Source organism: Zingiber officinale, chromosome 2A (assembly GCF_018446385.1).
Source record: "Zingiber officinale cultivar Zhangliang chromosome 2A, Zo_v1.1, whole genome shotgun sequence".
Lineage (NCBI taxonomy): Eukaryota > Viridiplantae > Streptophyta > Magnoliopsida > Zingiberales > Zingiberaceae > Zingiber > Zingiber officinale.
The window spans coordinates 172459128-172481264 of NC_055988.1; the positions used below are offsets into that span (position 1 = coordinate 172459128).

Here is a 22137-nt window from a genome sequence, read left to right on the forward strand (position 1 = left end):
CAAGTAATTAGGGCGAGCGGGTGAGCAACCAATCCCACGTTCGAGTCGCACAGCAAAGAGGTCGACTGAGTAGTAAGGCGGAGCAAGTTCGACCTGACAAAGAAGCCGACCGAGTTAGAGGCCGGTTGGAGAGCAAACATGCCGAGCTATAGGCTGGTGGGGAAATAAGACAGGCCGAGCTAGAGGCCGGTTAGGCAATCAGACAAACCGATCGATAGACTGGTCGAGCGAAGCAGACAAGGCGATCAAACGAGCTGCCAGAGAGGTCGACCAGGTGAGTGGAGAGGCCGGGCAAGCTGACCGCACGTGCAGCCGACCGAACGGAAAGGCCGACCAAGTTATCTGCTAAGCGAATTTCGCCGAGCAAAATGACCAGACGAGCGATGAGGTCAAGCGGGTGCTGCAACCGAGCGAGCGATGCGAGCAGTCGGACTTGTGAACCGAGGCATGCGATACACAATTTCCTTGAAACAGATTCACCCTACTTCCGGCTGTGCTTTGAGGTTTCCTCAGGTCGTCCGTTTTCCAGTATACAACGATAATCCGTAATTCCGACCAAGCACTAATGGTTACGGCGAACTGAGTGGTACCCGAACTATCATGGATACTCCGCCGAGTAAAAGTTGCACGACAAAAGAGGAGGGAGCGTAGGTGGATAGTTTCTGTTGCTTTTCTATGTGCATAACCTTTTGCCTGTAGTCGCAACCTCCTTATATATGAACTCAGATTAATGGTCATGAAAGAGAGTTTCTCTTCATGTATTTGTTCATATCTTTAATGTATGTCAATCAATATAAACCAATCAACATGTTATAAATTTTCAATATAGGACTAAAGTCTCATTCATAATCTCTTTTCTTTTTCATTTCTTATCCATTCACATCACTTATATCCAAGACTCACATCTCTTTTATATATATATATATATATATATATATAACATTTACTTATATTTTATGCAGACTAGCAACCTAATACAACTCTCTTTCTTAATCTGGATTTGAGATTGATTTTTTCATTGACTCAAGGTGAACAAGTCTTTGAACCGCTGTCTCGCTTGGAAGATTGACGACGGCAAGGTCATGGAAAGCGACTAAGGGTGGATTTGTTCCCTAAACCCTATATCCTAGAGTCTAGATCTTATTAGCCATACATGTTAGAACAGGTCATTCGTTATGGTTTTCTTTAAGACAAACTTATAGTTTGTATCACCATTTATGTAATTTTTTAAACTTCGAATATTGTTTGATATCTTTGTATATATCGACAGTGGGGTCCTGATACCTTGTTCCAGAGAACAAGAATGGTGACATGTTTTCCTCTACTTGGGAGCCTCTTTACTTTGGCTGTTTCAAATTTCATTATTTTAACTTGATACAAATTTAAAACTTATTTTGATTTTGATAAGTTTGAGTAATTTTAATTAAATTAATAAAAAGTATTTTCTTATAATATTATTTTATATATAATAATTTTAATTAGATTGGAGTAATTTTATTATAATAAAAAGCACTCATAATTTTTTTTATAAAAAAAATTGATATATAAATTGTGTGTGTATATATATATACATTATAATTGCCAGACTTCCATTCCTCCTCCCCTCTTCTTCATTCGCAATCTATCTATCGATTCCGCAACCTGCTCGTCTTCCTTCACCGAGGTAGATTTTCTTCGCTTAAATTTCCAAGTTTGACCGATCCGATCTAATCAGATTTAAGTGCCCTCGATTTGCCCTGTATGAATCATCTAGATTCCTTGGCTGCCAACTTTTTCTCCTTTTTTTTTGATACAATCTATCTGTTTTCAGCTTTAAATATCTTCCAAATCCAGTTTTTTTTTTTTTTTCTGAGAAATTTATGGAAACGTTGGTAAATCTCTTTGGTTCTTGTCGTCCTTGTTCTTGATGATTGTGTTTATGCGATGAGATTGTCTTTTTTCCCCGGCTGCAATGGTTGATATCTGCCATGGAAATTAAAACCTTTGTTTCTTCTTCTTGTATCTCTCTTCTCTTTTTTAAAGGAGATTTGTGATAGATTTGATAGAATATCTCTTCTTTCTCTCTGATTTGTTCTTCGTCTTGTGGGAAAATTTTCTGATATTCGCTACTTCAAAACAATTTTCGAACCTTTTTTCTCTCTCTCTATTTTTTCGTGATAAGATTGGGCATTGAGCATTCCCTTTTCTTCTCCATCCAAAATTGTTTTTTTAACCCTAAAACCGCTTAATCATCTCATTTTCCTCATATTTCTTGGTATGCGGGAGAAGCACATGGCATGCAATCCTTGTGAAGTAATGCTCATAGAATTTTTTGATTGTGATTGTGTAGAATCAACAGGGTGAAAGAGGAAGGCAGGATCAATGGATGAACATTTAGCTGCAAGATATTGGTGCCACATGTGCTCAACAATGGTGAATCCGATAATGGGAGCTGAGATCGAGTGCCCAATCTGCAATGGTGGATTTGTTGAAGAGATGAATTGGGGAGGAGAAGCAGCCACGACTCCTGACCTAGAATCGAACAGAGACCTCTCTCTTTGGGCTCCCATCTTGCACAGAATGCTCAGTGGTGGCTCCATGAGGCATCGCCGTATCTACCGCGAAGAAGAAGAGGGCAACTCTGACCGGTACCATGACTCTGAAGCAGCCCTTCTCCGGTGGCAGCAACGGAGCTCAGCCATTCTTCGAATCCTCAATGACCTCAGGGAGGGCAATGTGTTGGGTTCTGATGGAGATGATAATGATAGGGCGAGGGAAAGAGACAGGGTACACGTACTTATGGATCTCATCAACAATGCCATAGATGGCTCTCTAGACGCAAACCATCCACGAGGACAGAGCTCAAACAACAGCAACAATGGCGACTTGTTGAGAGATTACTTCCTCGGATCGAGCCTAGAGCTTCTCCTACAGCATTTGGCAGAGAGTGATCCAAATTTCTATGGCACTCCACCTGCTCAAAAATCAGCAGTGGAGGCAATGCCCACTGTGAAGATTACGGAGAACATGAGCTGTTCAATCTGCTTGGATGATTTCGAAATTGGCACCCAGGCCAGGGAGATGCCTTGCAAGCATAAGTTCCACGGCAATTGCATCCTGCCGTGGCTTGAACTCCATAGTTCATGCCCAGTTTGCCGATTTCAGATGCCTTCGGAGGAGTCAAAGGTCTCGGATGCTGCTAATAGGGAGGAGCTTCATGCTGCTGGTGGTGGTAGCACCGGTAGTAGCGACAACGGCAATGGAGGGAGCGAGAGGGGCTCCTGGCTGCCAGTTCCTTGGCCTTTTAATGGCTTGTTCTCTTTGCTGGGGTCTCACCGGAGTGGAACTTCATCCTCAACGCAGCCGTCTTCTTCAACATCACCCACCAGAGGTAACTCTCAGCCTGATGCAAACTAAAAATGTTGTTTCGTTCTGTTTATCTTTCATGAGTGCCATGCCAGTTTGCTGTAAATATCATTTTGTTCAATATTTGAATGATGGAAAAATAAATTTGGTCCTATCTTGCTTTTCTTTTAAGTGTTCAATGCAAACTAATATCACTGCAACGATTGCAAGGCTTCCTTTCACTTTAGCAGCTTATCCAAACCAAGAAAAAAAAGTGTTGCAAATGGAGAATTAATTCAGCTTTGTAAGGATTTAGGCCATTAAACATTGTAGTTCTTGTTGGCAAGATAAAAAATTTAAAACTGTATATGAAGTGGATGTCTTCCAGTGGTTGATAAATTTTATTGGATGGGCTTGAACAAATAGCATGATATTAAGACCGAACCCCAACAAATATGCATTCTTGGCCCAAAGCTAAATAGCAAAATATATAAATTCGATTTCTATACATGATCTACAAGGATCATAAGGCAAAAAATAAACTACTGTAAATTATTTTACTATCATTTTTTCCTCAAATTTGAATAGTATTTTCCATGTTTCATTTATCATTAATAGACTAAACCTATCTCCCTACTTAAAGCATTTTCCTTGTCATAGTCAGAATATGATCATGAGCATGAGAAATAACACATATTCCTTCAGTTAAAAAAGAGAGAGATCGTATCATATTTCTTCAATCTTATCATTCTTTATATGCATTAATGGAGAGTGATAGATCATTGAACATTTTCAGGCACCACTAGATATTTGAAAAATTGTAGAGAAAAAGAATATGTTCTTCCATGATCACAAACTCACAAGTGGCGCTTCTCATGATAAACTGAACTTTATGCCCACTTTCATTCTAATTTCAAAGAAAAAAGAATCAATTGAAAAGTGGAAAATTTCTGGATGTGAACAATGTCTTATGTTGAATCACTTGCACGAGAGAAGGGATGTCACAGCGTTAAAACAGTGATGGAACTGGCAGTCTGGCTCGTGCAGTCAAGTTTGTCTCCTTTTGTTCAGCACCAACCAAGCTAACTCCTTTTGCTTCATCATTAGCTGATTGAGTTCAACAAATCAATTGTTGCATGCCTCTCTAGTCTTCCACCCTGCATTCATGGCCTGTGTCTCTCTAGTCTTACAAATTCAGACACCATCCTTGAAAAACCTTTAATTTGTTACAAGCTAGGGATAGAGCAACACATATATACACTACCATAAGCTTGTGCCAAAGGAGACAACAAGAGGCGAAAAAAGAACCAAAATTCCTTGAAAGTAAACCTGGCCATCTTTTCAAAAAGAAGTGATGCGGAATATGCAAAGTAAGAAAGTATGATAAAGCTAAAAGATTTACAATTCAGAGGTACAAAATTATGATTTTAATGGTAAATTATAAATCCATATCAAAATACTTCAACCAAATACAACTCATGCACATAGACCTGCTTGAATAACCTTGAGCTAATGTCTCAAGTTCAGTTGTTGGGATTCCAAAACAGGAGTCTATTATGGTTAACTGCTAATTTACAGCTTCAGGATTCCCGGTCTTTTCTTTCTTTTCGGATAACTGAATAAGTACCAAACTAAGTGGAGATAGAAGGGAATCAAATTCTTATGCCAGATTCTCCTAGTCACTCATGAAAGGCACACAAGGGAATTGTGTACAGTAGAGTCTTCTGTTCTTTATAGAAAGTAAGAATCCAGTTCTGTTTCTGGATGCAACAGTCAAAATAAAGCTCTCGACCTTCTCTTGTCATAACCAATAAAATTCTTCAAACTGTATAAAACATGAATATATATGCCGATCACAGTATTGAATTAGTGTTAAGGCTTCTATGAGATTAAAGAAATAATAATAAAAATAATGATAAAGTCATATCCAACCACATAAGATGTCCTTTTGGAACTCCTGATGAGCTATTAATTGCCTGAGAATAAAGAAAGTTCCCAAGTTCTCAAGATATCAGGAATCATAAGTCCAAGTAAAAGATATGATTAACAGTACAGGTTCCTACCTTTCTTTTATGGAGATTCTTTACAAATAAGATTAGTTCCTTTGTCATATGAATCGAGGCCATGGTTTGAAATTTCATGTTGTGCCTCCTTGCAGGGCTGAAATTTAGCATTCTGATAAATTTTTGAAGATGGATAATCTCCCATCTGTGAGTAGTAGTAGTCTAAGATGAAGTCCAAAACTAATGACAATTTAACTAATATATGTGATATTCTTATAGCTTGTCTCTTCAAATTTTAATTATTATAGTCATATTTTTAAAGCAAATAAATTAAGTAGAATGACCGGGGAATGGTATTTTTAAACCTTGAGATAGAAGCTTTAGCTAATAACTATTGGAAACAATCTACTTAAAGCAAGGATGCACACCCACTTTTCAAGCTATGCGATTAGATTGCAGTTGACTGTTCCTGCCCAAACAACTCAAAATTCCCCTTCCATTTGGCTTATAAGGAGACCCTCGGGGTCATTCCTCATCGTCAAGTGAGCTGAAGGTAATTTGAGTCCCTTCCTAAACAAGAAGAGCATACATGATGTTCTAGCTGTGCATCACCCGGCTTTTCCAGTACATTGACAGCACAAGAAGCTAACCAGTTTGCAATAAGGTACGGAAGACAAAAACAACAAAAAGAAGCTTGTATTTGTCTGTCTTTGAATGGCCTATTCTAATTCACCATGTCTGTATGATTTTCTGACGCAGATGTATCAGCATCAGCTTCATCAAGGACACAACAACCTCCTATCTCCGAAGTCCACATTTTCCCCAGAAAGGCAATTGTTTCTGCAAAGAGGAAGTGCTTCCAAAGATTCTGGGCTAGTTCTTTCAACTGATGCCAAGCCTCGACTTAAATGGAACGCAGAGCTCCACAAGAGATTTACAGAGGCAGTGAACCAACTTGGAGGACCTGACAGTGAGTATAAAACAGTTATCTCTAAGTGATCAATCTTGACGAGTAATATAAGAAGACTATACCTTGCAGAGGCTACCCCAAAAACAATCATGAGACTAATGGGCATTCCAGGATTAACTTTGTATCATCTAAAAAGTCATCTTCAGGTTCGAACTCTCTGTGTGTTTCTTTTCGCCTCGCCATTTTACTCTATTTGTGATTATTGCATTTACTGACCTACTTTTGTTGGTCCTCTAGAAATACAGACTTGGCAAAAACGTGCAGGCTCAAATAAGTAATGGAAGCAACAAAAATGGTTAGGTCTTAGAGCACAATGGTTTATTTTTTTAACTTAATGTTGCTAATTGGTGATTTGTTTTAATACACAGTGTTTGGTAGTTCACTGGCACAAGAGAGGGCACCAGATTGTAATGAATCATTAATGAACATCGGGCCATCGAATAAGTATGGAAAATGAATATTACTTGAGTTATTTCAACACATAAGGATCATTTGCTGACAGTTCATCAATTACAGAACCATGCAGATAAATGAGGCACTTAAAATGCAAATTGAAGTGCAGAGACAGTTACACGAACAACTTGAGGTAATTTGCAAATTTAAACATATCAAACAACTTGTTCTTTTTCTTTTGACTTTTTTGGTTTAGACCTTCATGCTTTTTGTAGTTAACTGAAACAAAGGAACCGTCACATGAATCCCTAAGCAACTCTATATGTTAACATTTTAAGTTCTGAATATTTGTAGAAATCTTTATCCTTTACCGAAAAGGCACTAAAGAAACACCAGCTATTGATTGATTGACATTTCTGTAAAGGTACAAAGACATTTGCAACAGCAGATCGAGACTCAGGGAAAGTATTTGCAGTCAGTGTTGGAGAAGGCTCAAGAGACAATTACCAAGCAAAGCTCGAGTTCTGCAGGACTTGAAGGTGCTAAGATTCATCTCTCTGACCTGGCCTCCTCAGTCGCAAATGGATATTTCAGCAACTCATTTCAAGCTCAGGAAAATGATTATCGAGTATATACTTGCTTAGCCTCATCCAAGGGACTACAAAATGAAAAAGAGGCGTTCGAAACTAGAACAGCAATAAGTTCATGCCATCAGGATTTTCTCCTATCATCCTGGTATAGTGATATGCATGAGCAGAAGAAGCCTTTTGCTGCATCAATTTTAAGAGATTCAGACGTCAAACAATCTAATGCTAAACCTCAATATGCTGAGAGGGATGGTGCATTTCTTGCTGAGGTAAAGAAAGAGGAAAGGGATGAGGAACACTCGCAAAGAAAGAGCACAGCACTGGGGCAAGCGAGTAGAAAGCGACTAGAAGAGTTTGGGTTGCCATGCCTTAAAACTGAGCTAGAACTTAATATCCATCATGGCGGTGAAGAAGGTACTTCAAGTTGTAGAGAACTTGACCTGAATGGCTTCAGTTGGAGCTTATAGAAAGAGAGACTTAGGAAATTGAAATAAAACATTGTGTAGATGTGTGTGGTAGGAATGAGGTGCTTGATTTGAACCTTTAACTTTTCTGAACTCTTGAAAACTTTAAGCACAGCTACACAAGATCAGAGAGAAATTTAGGATGTTTTCGTGCAACTCATAACTAACTCAAAGCTCTCTAGTGCTGATATATATACAAAAAAAAAAAGTTTCAATGACTCTAAGTTGTCATACTCTAGTCGATTGATCGAACACATATAGTCGTCAAGCAACCAACAACTCTCTAGGCACTCAATTGGAAATTCCGTCCAATCAATTGCTCATGCCTTTAGTTTATTGAAAATACTTCTAAGCAAGTGTATCCAATTGACTGTTGCCTGAACATGAAAATTCTAATGTGTTTAAATGGTTCCTCGTTCATTCGGTCTTGGAACAAGCAATCCCTCAATCGAAGGCTTTACTCAAGATTATTATACTATGCAAGTTAGTATTCCCCTACGTAGCTAAACACATCATTTAGGATTATACTATACAAAAGTTCTAAATTAAAAAAAAATAAATTATATATATATATATATATATATATAATTGTTATTTAAAATTAATTTATTGGTAGGATAATCAATTGATCTTTTGTCATGTGACAATAGTTGCGCAAGGCTCCTTTTGATTAAATTAATAAGATATTTGATTAAATTTTATTTAGAAATTTAATAATTAAATTAATAATAATAATAATAATAATAATAAGAAGAAGAAGAAGAAGTTGATAATAGACAAAATAAATAAATATAATTATTTATAAAATTTTAAAATAATTTTTATTAAGAAATTTTTTAGGTTAAGGGATAAATCTATTTTCTCTCCCTCCCTGCGCGCGACAGCCGCGCCCTCCCTCTCCCTCTACACGCCCGACCGCTGCCGCCGCTCCGCCGTCCACCGTCCACCGTCCACGCAAGCATCCTACGCTGCATCCCTCTCCTTCCCCGACGCCGCCGGCGGCCTTCGCCCAATCCAAGCAGCCTGCACGCTGCCGTGCTCGCTGCCGCCGCGAGCAGCCAGCGAACCAGCGACGCGCGCTGCCTTCCTTTTCCCCCCCACCGCTAGCAGATCGCCAGCGCCACCGTCCCACCGCCCGTTCCCTGTTCCCTCGCTCGAGCATCCGCCGCGAGACGTTGCCACGAGCAGCTCCAACCCCTTCGGCCGCTGCTGGTCGTCCCTGTTTTCCCACCCGTACGCCGCCGTTCCGGAAGCCTCGCCGTCGCCTCCCCTCTTGCTGCCGCCGGAACCATTGCCGCCCCCGAGAGATCCTTCCGTCGCGCGACTGGAGAAGAAGAGGAAGGTAAGGATAGGATTAATTAATTCAGTATTAATCAGTTTAATGATTTAATTAGTTTAATTAGATGACTAATTAGTTTTATTAACAGTTGGTTAATGTTGATTAATTAACTATTAATTGATTTTACTAATTGATAAGGTTATGGTAATTGCGTAGTTTGAGTAATTAACAAATTGCGGGTTTCTTCCTCAGGCGGCTGCCAGACAAGTTCGATCTCGCAGCAATCAATATCGCGGCGAACAGCAATTTGGCGCCACCCGCTCTCGCGTTTTGTCGAGTCGACGAGATCTCCGCTTTCTTCCCATCCGGAAGGTGCGATCTGCAAAGCCACCGCCTGAACGCCATCTCTTCGAGCCGAGCGAGAGAGGCTTGGCATTTCCCCTTTCCGCCAGCGACCCCCCTGCCCTTCATCCTTCTTGTTTCCCGGCGACGATCATCGGCATCTCAAATCATCTCCTTCACGCAAGCAGCGATTTCTTCTCGCGTACCCAGAATTGAGCTGACTGGAGCAGAAAGCCGTGAGTGGACGACCTTCTCCACCGTGTGAATTCGGACGGCTTGCCATTAGTCTCACTGTTATTATTCTTCCTTCCCTACATCTATAGATAACATTACTAGTCTTGCGATTTTTAGCGTCGGGTGGCGCTTTGTAGGTTGGGCGTGGACGCTGGGACTGGGCGGAACTTGTTTCCTAATTCATCTAATATTTCTTTCTCATATTTTCTTACTGAACACTGTGTGAATGGAAGGCGAGATGGAAGGCGATATGGATATGAGGAGCTTGGAGGATGGCGCGCCGCTGGAGAATGGAGACTCGGAACTGGATGAGAGGTTCGAAGGAGACGGCGGTGACAGAGGGGAGGAAGAAAGGGAAGAAGATGATGGAGGAGAGGAGGAGGAATGGGAAGAAGATGATGGAGAAGAAGAGGAGGAGGGCTACACGTTGCTTTTTGACGGCGACATGGACCCCATCGGCTTTGCCCAAGACGAAAACCACGGGATCGAACTGTACCAGAAGTTTGAAAGGCGCGAGTATGAAGCCCTAGCCGAGAGGAAACGCAAGGCTCTACAAGAACGACCGTAAGAAACCAATCAATCACTTTTTTTTTCCTTGATTCATAGTGCATCTCAGAAAGATAAAACTTTCTTTTTTATTTATAGTGAAACGACTGTACTTTTCTTTATTGTTGGAGGAAATTTTACTCGATCCTCGTGATTCCAAATTTTCTTGTCGTAGCTTAAAATTTAATAAATTACATTTACCTCTTAAGACTTATGAAAACAATTCCACTTTCCCTCTCTGCTTAACTTCATCTTGTAATGGCCAACTGCAACTCTGTCCCATGCACAAATCATATGAGAAGTATCCTAGATTATTTTCAGAAATGATTTCACTTTATGCCCATAGACTTTGAAAATCACCTCATTTTACCCTCCAAACATTTGAAAACTAATTTATTTTGCTGTTGAACACTTTCTTGACCTAAAGTAAGTGGAAAGGACAAAATGAAAGGGTTTTCACAAATTATTTCATATCAGCTTAATGACGGTCACTTATTTAATATTAACTACCAGTTAATTATTTTTTTAGTGCTGAGACTATCAAGAAATCTAGGCGGGAGGAAGTTTTGGGCATCACTACGGAGGAGATCAATGAACTAATGAATTTTGGTCGCCGAAGAAGACGTAGAGCTGTATGTTGTTTTCTAGATTCTATGAATTTGTGCTTCATTTCTTTTCCATGACATTCTTGGTTCATGCTTCTATTACCTTAAGGTTATATTTTAAGGGGTAGACTACAGCAAGTTAAATGATTTGGTTTATTTTCTATTTGATGCATACATGAAGTATATGACAAGAGTTTCTTCCTTGAACATATTAATAAAAGATTAGTGATATGCAAGAAAATCAGCAACTAATAAAATAAGTAGTAGACCTGAATTATAGTTGCCGATGCCCTGAATTCTAGTTGACCTGAATTCGAAGATTAGTGATATGCAAGAAAATCAGCAACTAATATTAATCCTGGATCGATGATGTGAGTTCTATCACCCACCAATTAAATGATTTTCCTATGGTTTTAGCACAATTTTCTTAATTTTTTTTTCTATCTTTTGTCGCACAGGATTAATATTCCTCATTTTCTTGCTGATGTATCCATGTACTTCATGTAAAGTAGGCTCCAATTTTAAACTATTGAGTCCCATATCCAACTATTTGAAATTTGCTACATTTATCTTTTCCTGCTGCTCAATGTAAAGCTATATCAGCAGGAGTATCCAAGCTGTTCAGATCTCCTTTAACGATGTAGAGTTTTGTTGGTCTTTTAATTTTCTCATACTACTAACACTTAAAATTAACTCGTATAGCTTTATGATCTGCATCCCCTAGTGTTTCTATCTCTGCTACACATTATAGTGCATGCACTGTTTCTCAATTCTCAACATTTTGACCCATGGTGCAATTAACTTACAAAGTGCACAAATTGATATTGGATTACTTGAGTTTGCAATTGACCTAACTGGTGAGATGTGTTTATCTTCTATTGTTCAAGTTTGAGGTTGTAGCTTTCTAAACCTAAATGACTTATTGTTTAAGATAGGTGTTGAACATTCTTGTGACGGATTTATTACAACAGAAATCATTCAGAAGTGGGATTTTTAGTACTCAATTAAATATCTCTAGAATTAATTTACTTATCTTGATTTTGCTGGTGTTGAAAACCTAGTCAATCAGTCTGGCAGTCGGATTACCATTGCCATACGAAACCTCCCTATGTTGTCAAATAAAATAAAAAGAAGATAAAATGAATGGCGTGCCTTGTGGATGCCATATATTTCAATACTAGTGTTTAGCCAATTAGTAATAGCAGTTAGCACATTGGTTTAGGTAATTATCAAAGTTCATGATAACATTCATGTCTTCGAATGAGTGTTGTTCTTCTGGTGATTTGTTTATCAAGTCATTCTTTCTGAAATCTAGGTCTAAGTGAACCTTTCAGACTGTATCACTTCATGAAGGTGAAACAATGAGATTGTTTTCAGTTGGATTTGTTATTGTTTGGTTTTTGAAAATTTACTGTTTTTAATTTTTTGTTTTCCTGAAGAAAGAATTAGGAAATTATAAATTGAAATAAAAACAAATATTTGTCATCAACTTTTTGGCACCATCGAATAATGTTTTTTTTTTACACAAAAGATCTTCACTGATCTTATAAAGTTTGCTATAAATGGAAAATAAAAAATGAAAAATTAGAAAAATGGAAATAAAAACAGAGGACTGTTCTCAATGAATCGTGGATTTTTTACATTTCTACTTTTGGAAATAGTCAAATTTTCATGACATAATTTGATTTGGCATTTGAACGCTCCTGACATTACTAAGTAACTACCTCTCCATGGTTGCCTCTTTATATGTATTTTAATTTGCAGCCAAAGAAAAGGGGCAGAAAGCAGGGGTCAAAAAATAAAGTTTGCCCTGAAGTTGATAGAAAAATGATGGATGCCATCTTTCATATCGGATCTAAGGTCTATGATGAGGTAAGATTGTAAGTCAGTCATTTTGTTTATTATTTCTGTTAATATTGCAAAAAAAAAAAAATGTTAGCATATCGTGTCTATTGTCACCAAACATAAGTGAGGGTGACCTTTAGATATCTTTTCCTCATTTAATTCAGCGTAAGCCTTATTGTCATTGGCCAACATGCATTTATTTAAATTTGTGGATATTCTCCATGTCTAATTGTTTGTAGAATACAGCTAACAGTAGTTTTGTGGTTAACATTTTGCTGATTACTATGATTTGTCTCCGTTAGTCCTTTTTTAATTTGTACAATCTTATCTAATATTGTGTTTTAGTCTGAAGAAAAGACAAACTGAAATGACCCATACTCCATGTTCTGCCCCACAAAGATTGTACAACAAACATATCTTCGCAGAACACTAAAAGGATAAAAAATTGACTCATATCTGGAACATGTAGCCAAGGGGTCATTGAGTGCTCTTCACACTGGATCAGACCTTTCTTTCTCGAAAGGACATGGAAAAAGATATGTTTTTTTGGATAAAGCATATAGGATATCATACACTAATCTAATAAATAGTTATAGGAGTATATATTTAGTTCCACGGAGTACTTATTCATTGGATCTAATAGCAAAGTCCTATAGATAGGGTGTATTGTTTTCTCAAATACAAGATTATATTATCTCTCTTAATTAGTACATGGATAAACATAACTCATTAATGGACCTTTTGGATTCTTTTTCCCCATTGTTAAGGGGCTTGTAGCACCCATTCAATAGAAAATTAGTAGCAACATGTAAATAATACTGATGTTGATGTGAGTGATGCATCAAAACTGTACATCTTACCTACTTGTTTCACTATACTGACAACATAAATTTAAAAAATTAATGAACTAAAGCGCAAAGTTCCTGTAGGCTGTACCTGATGATACAAGGTGGTATCCTACCCATGGATTAAAATCTTTACCCGTTTTGCCCGATACAGGCAATTCATCTTGCTCTGCTTGCGGACTGGCACCGTTTGCCGTGCCCAGCAATGCGTTTGGAAGCGTCACGTGAGCTTGGCGACACGTTCGGAGGCGTCGCCCGAGCCCCACGATGTGTCCGGAGTTGTCATGCGAGCCCAGTGACTCGTATGGAGGCGTCTTGTGAGCCCGACGACCCCTCCGGAGGCATCTTGCGAGCCCGACGACCCCTCCGGAGGCATCTTGCGAGCCCGACGACTCCTTCGGAGGCATCGTGCGAGCCACACATGCCCACTGTCGTTGTGAGGAACAAGAATAGGAACTGTTTAATTAAATACTTATGTTGATAAATTTAATTGACTCTTATGATTGCGATAATTTAAAGAGACTTAATTAAAGCCTAATAAAATTATCTCATTAATATATATATTAATATATATATATATATAATTTTTAAATATTTAGATTATTTTTTTAGTTAATATGTTTTATATTTTTAAAAATACCGAACTATATATCCATGGGACGATATGGTACCGAAACTATATTATTCTGGTCCGGGACTGTAACCTTGGCATGACTTGAGATTTTAAATCATGATCCTACCTATACTGTTCATACTACCAGTATGCGCTGGACTGATATAGATGGTTCATGAAACGGTTGTCCAACTACCCGACTTCGCTTGATTTGATAAATTGCACCCTTTCATCTGTCATAATATAGATTAATCAGTGTCTGATTGGGAGTGGAGTGCAACTATCATTTAAAAGGCCAGGGTCTTCTTAAACTAGGGGATGTTGGATTATAAGGAACAATACTATAATACTTGCATGTTGGTATGCAACAATCCTCCAGTCCATATGCTTAAATACCTTGCTAAAGGGGCCTACACTTTTTATTCAACTCAAATTGTGTATCCTTTTGGGAGAGGGGAGAAACCGTTACTTCATGGGCATTAGGACTTCATGAATTAGATCATATGCTTATATAAGCAGGATCATCTTGCAATTTTCTGTGAGCAAATTTGCTACCTAACCGGCTAACCCCATTATGGGTTTCTAAAAGCTATCTAACTACTCCAAACTGAATAGCTGCTTAATCTTGATATAAAACTTATTTTTTCAGCATGATTCAATTGACTTATTTATGAGCCTGAAAAGATGGTGTTTCTTCTCGTTACAGGCATTACCTTTGTTGAAAAAGATTATGTTGCTTGCACCTAATCTTTCTGAAGCTTATTATTTGCTTGGTGTAATATATGATGCCAAAGATGACAGGGAGAAAGCTTTAACCTTTCACATGATAGCTGCACATTCTTCTCCCAAGGATTCAGCTATATGGAAAAAACTTGCTGCTCGGTCAGTGTGAGCTACTTCTACTTTATTCCATTCATTAATTCTCTTTTGTTGTAGTTTTTTTGCTGAAGTTTAATTGACAACTAAATGCTGGTAGGTCAGCATTTGAGTAATTGATGCAGAAAATCATTACTACTTTCAATTACACAAACAATCACTCTTGTTGTTTATCCTTTGGGGAAACACTTGTGTTATCATTTTTTTTCTATAGATGAATCATAATATGTCACAATTCTCATTCATATCTAGTAAATCTGTGCAGTTAGCGTTTCCAAATCTAGCATTAAAGCTACATTAAGCAATCTTTGTTTAAAACAACTTTATCTTTATTGGAGAAAATTCAACGATATTATATGTTAATATATGAAATATTTTTAAACGACTGTTGACAGTCATAGGCTTTGACGAAAAGGTTGAGCATTATATTATGCCTAAATTGCCAACATTAAAATGTTTAAACTCCCATAAGCAGCGGCCTTCTTCACAAAGCTGTTTGAGTAGGTAAAGAATAAAGAGTGAACCAGGAGGTTGCCCATAAGCGGACCATTTCATAGGTTACAGATTTTTAAAAAAGCAATACGAATAAGCCAGGCTTCTTTTCATCGTTGTGGATCCATACATGTCTTGTAAACAACCTTTTGCAAAACAGGGTAAGAAAACGTACAATAGACCCTTCCCAGGACCCGCATTGGCAGTAACTTCGTGCACCGGCCTATCCTTTTTATAGCAATAATGAGGCATGAAGGGATAATGGATCCATACATGTAAGGAAGCCAATCTATTTTTATAGGATTAGGTTAGCAACATGGAATTAGGAATAATTTCAGGGAAAGGAATAAAATTGGAGGGCGTTGATTAGGAAAATATAAATGTAATATTTTTATAGGAAACAAAATAAGTTGGAAAGGATAGAGAAGTAGGAACACAGGCTTTAAAATTTAGTATACTGGAATAGTTGAAAATAATAATGGAGTAGGTATTATGTTACATGAGGATGATAAAGAAAAGACTGTCAAAGTAAACAGAATTAGAGATGAAATATTGTGTTAAAGATGATTTTAAGAAATTAGATACTAAATGTTGTAAGTTATTATGCCCCTCGGAGAATACCGCGCGTCTCCTTCTCGTTCGCCCGCGTACTCTTCCGCAGCTAGTGTTGTTAGAGGCGCGAGGCGCATCGAGCCGCAAAGGGGCTACTAGAGCCCGAGGGGCGCGCCTCTTGAACATGAGGTTGATGACTACTAAACTATTGACACACTCATATAATATGTCAAATATGATAACTATTAATATTCCATACACATCAATATCAAATATGACAAGCAAAGCAACACCCTAATAAAATTAATAAAAGTTTCAAACTTTCAAGTTTCAACTTTCTAATTTAAACTAACAAAGTTCATCAAAACAAGCATAATAAGTCAAATTAATCATCAAGCTCAAGATCATCCTCATTGTATTCTTCTTCTTCTTCTTTATCTTCATTTTCTTCAAATTCAATTTCTTCTTCTTCTTCATCTTCATCTCTAAGTCTTAGAGATGAGTGCCTCATAGAGGAAGATGTATTTCCCTTCTTAACTTGTTTATGCCTAGCATGTGAACTAGAGGTCATGGATGCAATATTTTTTCCTTTAGTACAATATTCAGGCTCTTCAGCTCCACTAGCCCTAGCAACGACATCCCATGTTAAGTCATCACCTTCAAAAATCAACTTATCTTCTTCATTATCACTTTCTTCATCCATTCTACACATTAACCATTCATTACTATCATCAATATTTGTCAAAGAGATGGGGTCAATCTTATCACGTGCATCATACCGAAGTTTTAAGGCACGATTATATTTCACAAATACCAAATCATTTAAGCGTTGCTGAGCTAGCCTATTCTTTTTTTTGCTGTGAATCTACAAAATGTCAAAAATCACAATAAGTATAATAAAATAGCAAAGAATATTTTCTACTTATAAAAGTAACATACTAATAGTATTAAACATTTATATTTATTACATACCTGCTCAAATACACTCCAATTGCGCTCACAATCGGAAACACTACAAGTGAGGCTAGCACTTTAATAGCAAACTTTTGCAATTTTGGGGTATTTGCTCCATAGCATTCCCACCATTCTGCTGGAGATAATGCTCTTCTATGTCTAATTGCCACATTCCTCCCAAATAACCCTTCTGCCTTTCGATATGTAGAGAGTTGGGTAGTGATTTTATCTTGCTCGGCAGCGCTTGAAACCAATCTCTCCATAGTTTCAAACAAACCATTCACCACTTCTCCGCAGATATTTGAATCTGTGTATGAATAAAAATATTCTGGATTCAAATAATGTCCTGCAGCATGCAGAGGTCGATGAAGTTGACATTCTCATCTCGCATCAATGATCTCAAACACTTCTTTGTATTTCTCTGCTTTCTCCTTAAAGACCTTCATAATTGTTTCTTTTGCCCTATCCATAGCCTCATAAATATAGCCCATTGCAGGTTTTCTTTCGCCATCAACCAGTCTCAGAACACGGACTAAAGGGCCTTATATCTTTAAAATATGCACAATACTGTTTCAAAATCTAAGTGTCATGATGATTTTAGCTACCTTCTTCCCTGCCGCTTCTTTTTCCCATTTACTCTCTGTCCAATCCTTTGAAATGAACATTTTTCTTAAATTTTGCTTCTGTAGGTGCATCATTTCAAGAGTGAGAAAAGCAGTAGCAAATCTTGCGACACCCGCCCGACAAAACTCTTTTTGTCTTGTGAATTGCCTCAACATATTTATCATGCCGGGGCGAACATAAATGTAAGCATTCACACTCATTGCCTTCTTCAATGTTGCTTTAAAATCAGGCAATTTCCCAATATCTTATAAGATCAAGTCGACGCAGTGAGCAGCACAAGGAGTCCAATACAAGTGTTGCCTTTTTGCTTCTAATAATTTTCCTACAAAAGAAGTTAGAAAAGTAGATAAGTTTAACATATATAAGAAAAGGCATATTGATAAGAAAGAATTAAATAAATTCTTACCAGCAAGCACATTGTTACTTGCACTATCCGTAACAACTTGAACAACATTTACTTCTCCTACACGCTCCACAAATCGATCAAGCAACTGAAATATTTTCTCTCCAGTCTTTGCATAATCAGAAGCATCAACCGATTCGATGAAAACTGAACCTTTAGGAGAATTCACTAAAAAATTAATCAATGTTCTCTGCCTTTTGTCTGTCCATCCATCTGCCATCAAACTACAACCATACTTGGCCCATTCTGTTTCACATGACTTAATGTAATCATTTGTCGCACTATCAACAACCTTTTTTTAGAAAATGAACCTGCACCTCATGATAACTAGGTCCTTTTAGACCTATACCATATTGGCCAACCAAGTCCAACTTTCTTTTGAAGCTTGAATAGTTAACGACATTAAAAGGAATTGCCGCATCATACATCCACTCAGTTATGGCCATACAAGCTTTTTTCCTCAATTCTTTCTTGTATGTCTCATTTATTGTAGTTTGTCTTTCTTTACCCTTTCTACTTTCAACTTTTTTTTACATTAGGAGCAAAATACGTATCCATTGGACTTATTTGTTTGGGCCTTTTTTGAATATTCACTGATCTAGAACTTGTACTTATAGACGACACAACTTTAGCTCCAATATCATCCATATCAATATCATTACCAAGAGGGTCTACATCCTCAAAGTCCAATGTCGCAAGTTTAGAAAGATTACTTTTCTTCGTCTTTTTCTCCATGAAAATTTTAATTTCTTCATGTACATGAGGCGGACATTTTTTTTTGTAAGCCGTAGTATTTCGAAACCCCCCCCACAAGATGTTGTTTTGCACGATAGATACCCCCTTTTGTAATTTTTTTTGGCAAAAGTTACAAATTAAATTATTTTTATTATCCGGATTAACTCTTTGAAAATAATTCCATCCCGGATCTTTTGATATATATGTTGGAGTATCACTACTACCTTCCATGATAGTTGAACAAGAAAATAGTCTGAAAAATTAAAAATAAAATAAAATCAATACGGTACCAGCAATAAAAAAGCACTGTACAGTCTGTACTAGCAATAACAAAATAGTAAAAAACAAAAAGCAAAATAAGACAAACAAAAATGAAAAAATAGTAAAAAAATGAAATATTGGACAGCAGCACCAATACGAACCAATAAAAACGGAAAAATAGTACCAAAAAATCGAAAACCGGATAGCAGTAGGAAACAAAAACACAACCTGCAAAAATTTAAAAACAGGAAACCAAAACAAAACAAAACCGGACAGCAGCATAGCAAGAACACGAACCAGACAGCAGCACAACAAAGAAAAGAAGATACAGAACTGCAGAAGAAAAAAAGATACAGAAAAGAAGAAGAAAAAGAAACGAAGAGAAGAAGCGAAGAGAAGAAGAGAAGAAGAAGATGATAACAGACGAAAAAGAAGAAGAAGAAGAAGAAGAAGAAGAAGAAGTGAAGAACAGTAAAAACAGAAAAAAGAAGGAAAACATACTTGGGCGACGACGCAACTCAGCGATGGCGCGACTCAGCGATGGCGGCGGCGGACGAAAATGAGTTTAGGTTTCTTCCTCCCTTCCTGCGTTCTCTTCCTCCCTGCATTTTCTGCTCCTGTTTCCCGTGCCCTAATTCCAAACAATGTTGATTTGGAATGTTTTTTTTGGTTTAAAATCCAGATTTATTCACGATCGATCGCGGCGCCTGGATCGCGCCTCGCTCGCGCCTCGCTCGCGCCTTTGTTGAGGTGTAAAGGCGCACAAGGCACGCGCCTGGCGAATAGCGCCCGCCTCGCGTTGGAAGAGGCGTTTTTCCCCGCGCCTTGTGCGCCTAGCGCCTCGGGCGCGCCTCAGGCACACTTTTAACAACACAGTCCGCAACACATCGTACCTCGGACGCACTGAGCCCGTCGGCTCTCTCTCGTGCCGTCCTTCTCGCTAGCTGTGTCTTTTGCTCGACTTTCTGTGCTCCTAAGTTCTTGCACACTTTGACACAAGGTTAAAACACCACAGGACCTAACTTAACTTGTTTGATCACATCAAAAGAACCTTGGAGTTCCAACACTTATGATGGTGCATACATTTTTTTCCAGACTAGGAATTGTGTTTAGAGATTATAATGTAATACTTGGGGAATGCTCGAGCAATCAAAATTGACTGATGATATATATAGTTCTAAGAAAATGTAAGAGGAAAAACACAACATTGAATCAACAACACTTGTGTCAGTGTGGTGGGTAAAATGACAATGGTGAAGCTACATTTTGACAACACTTCTAAAGAGTGTGTGAGTTGACAAAGGTTATACAGCAATGGTCTCTAGTATAGAACTTTTCATTGATAGAATGAAGAAAGTAATCTGGAATGAGGATTGAGGATTTGTATGATATTTTGTTATGTGGATTCCAATGGTAAATAAAATCAAGATGTGCCAAGATCAATTATTAGAGAGTCTAAAGTAGAATTGTAGCAACGAAAGTTATTGATTGGAACGAGGCAGTCCTGAGTCTCGTAGTTTAAAGAAAATAATATTTAGAAGTTGACAAAATTACATAATCTAAGATGACTTGAATCGGTCGAACATTGCTGAATTTTGCATATTGGTGTTTAAAGCGTATGGTAAGTTCTAGGATAATCCAGGAAATAAGAATGGGGAAAAACATATTTAATGTATTACCAATAGTTTTGAGTTAAGCTAAAATTTAAATGTAAAATTTAGTTTTAGTTATAAGTAACAAATAGATGGGGAAGTTAAGATGGATAATCATGGAATTATTGTAATGAGTTTAGTTATCTTCAATCTATTAACATATCAAAGACATCATTAATAGGATAATAATGGGAACAATCAAAATGAAGAGGAGCTTTTGGAGTCTTGCATAATCCTTATGTGCTTCTTAGATACAAGGAAAATATGTAAGATTATGATATGACAAACAACACTTTATAATAAGTGTGTTGGGACGATATAAAGCAATGTCTACAAAATTAAGGTAGTAGAGTGTGGCATTATTGGAAAGGATAAAAAATACTAATATATGAGAGAAATTAAGTGTAGCTCCAATGCAACATTACTAGAAAGGATGGAAAAATTCTAATATTTTAGAAATATTAGGTGTAGCTCTAATAGATGACAACTGACAAAAGAGGTTAAAATTCTATGAACATGTTTTAGGCTAATCAATTAATTTTATAGTTAGAAGATTACATAGATAAGATTGCCAGGTGTAGGAAGTAGAGGGTAACTAAAGGACATTTTAGTTAATGTAACAAAAAAACTATTTTATTGATTTAAAATATTTTTAGTGATACAGATTTGCATAAAATTCAATGAAGTGATAAAAAACTATATAGGCTGACCCTATGTACTTGAGACTAGCCTAGCTTGACAATGACGATGAGGAAAAGAAAACATGCTTTCTGTAAAATTGTGATCCTCAAAATATCATGGTTGGTGTGGTTGGGAATCCATTGTTGCATATGACAAACTATGATGTAGTTAATAACCTTTTTTTTATCTGATATGTATAATAGATTTTTTATTGGTGCAGTGAGCAGAACAGTACTGGTCAACTTAGGTATTTTCTTAAGAAGGCAATAACTGCAGACCCAAAAGATGTCTACCCTAGGTTTGAGCTTGCTTGGTTTTACTATGAGCTTGGAGAATACCAGGAAGCTGCAGAAACTTATGATCGGATATGTGGTATAAATCCTGCCAGCACTCTAGCATACCAGACTCTAGCATGCCAAATGGCTGCAAAGGTCTGATATTTGTGTTATTCAGTTATTTGTACCTTTTCAACTGGAACTTTTGATTCTGTTATTCTTTGTTTATAGCATTAATCTAAGAAGTCAGCGTATTGGTCTGTTTAACTATCGTCTTTTTGCTGATTTGTATAAAGCATATGGTGCCAACTTGATATTTCATGCCTTTGTCTTGGGCATATATACTTTACTTAATTATGAACATGTCTACATCATGCAAGACTGCTACCATGAATAATGTGCAGTTTATTGGCATGATAATACATGAGATCAAGGTTTAAAATCGCAGTTCAGTACAAAATTGGCCTTGATGAGACCAGTATATATCATGCATTGTATGCTCCTTTGCTGACACAATAGACATTGAATAGTCTAATATTGAGCTTAAAATTTGTACACACCATATTATACTTTAACTTGATT

General features: G+C 37.4%; 2 protein-coding genes across 2 annotated transcripts in view; both read left to right on the top strand.

The window, feature by feature from the left end:
• Positions 1–1582: 1582 nt before the first annotated feature.
• The window catches only part of LOC122044277, a 44763-nt gene continuing 24208 nt past the window's right edge, over positions 1583–22137 (top strand). Inside the window, exons 1-13 of the mRNA XM_042604792.1 lie at positions 1583–1663; positions 2330–3393; positions 6087–6297; positions 6666–6741; positions 6814–6883; positions 7115–7691; positions 8588–9083; positions 9273–9598; positions 9830–10160; positions 10672–10774; positions 12512–12619; positions 14757–14938; positions 21501–21711. Coding sequence (XP_042460726.1) covers positions 2362–3393; positions 6087–6297; positions 6666–6741; positions 6814–6883; positions 7115–7691; positions 8588–9083; positions 9273–9598; positions 9830–10160; positions 10672–10774; positions 12512–12619; positions 14757–14938; positions 21501–21711 — 3723 coding nt within the window. The 5' untranslated portion in view covers positions 1583–1663; positions 2330–2361. The remainder of the gene's footprint in view (positions 1664–2329; positions 3394–6086; positions 6298–6665; positions 6742–6813; positions 6884–7114; positions 7692–8587; positions 9084–9272; positions 9599–9829; positions 10161–10671; positions 10775–12511; positions 12620–14756; positions 14939–21500; positions 21712–22137) is intronic.
• On the top strand, positions 5849–7884 carry LOC122043303 (myb-related protein 2-like). Its single transcript, XM_042603872.1, has 7 exons — positions 5849–5991; positions 6087–6297; positions 6367–6443; positions 6535–6592; positions 6666–6741; positions 6814–6883; positions 7115–7884. Exons 2-7 carry the CDS (start codon positions 6087–6089, stop codon positions 7742–7744), a joined length of 1122 nt encoding a protein of 373 aa, XP_042459806.1. The 5' UTR covers positions 5849–5991; the 3' UTR covers positions 7745–7884.

Excerpts from the sequence above, each read along its gene's own strand:
- LOC122043303 (XM_042603872.1), top strand. The coding sequence starts at position 6,087 with ATGTATCAGCATCAGCTTCATCAAGGACACAACAACCTCCTATCTCCG. Across the intron at positions 6,444-6,534 it reads ATCTAAAAAGTCATCTTCAG|AAATACAGACTTGGCAAAAA; the intron begins GTTCGAACTCTC and ends TTGGTCCTCTAG. Across the intron at positions 6,742-6,813 it reads AACATCGGGCCATCGAATAA|AACCATGCAGATAAATGAGG; the intron begins GTATGGAAAATG and ends CATCAATTACAG.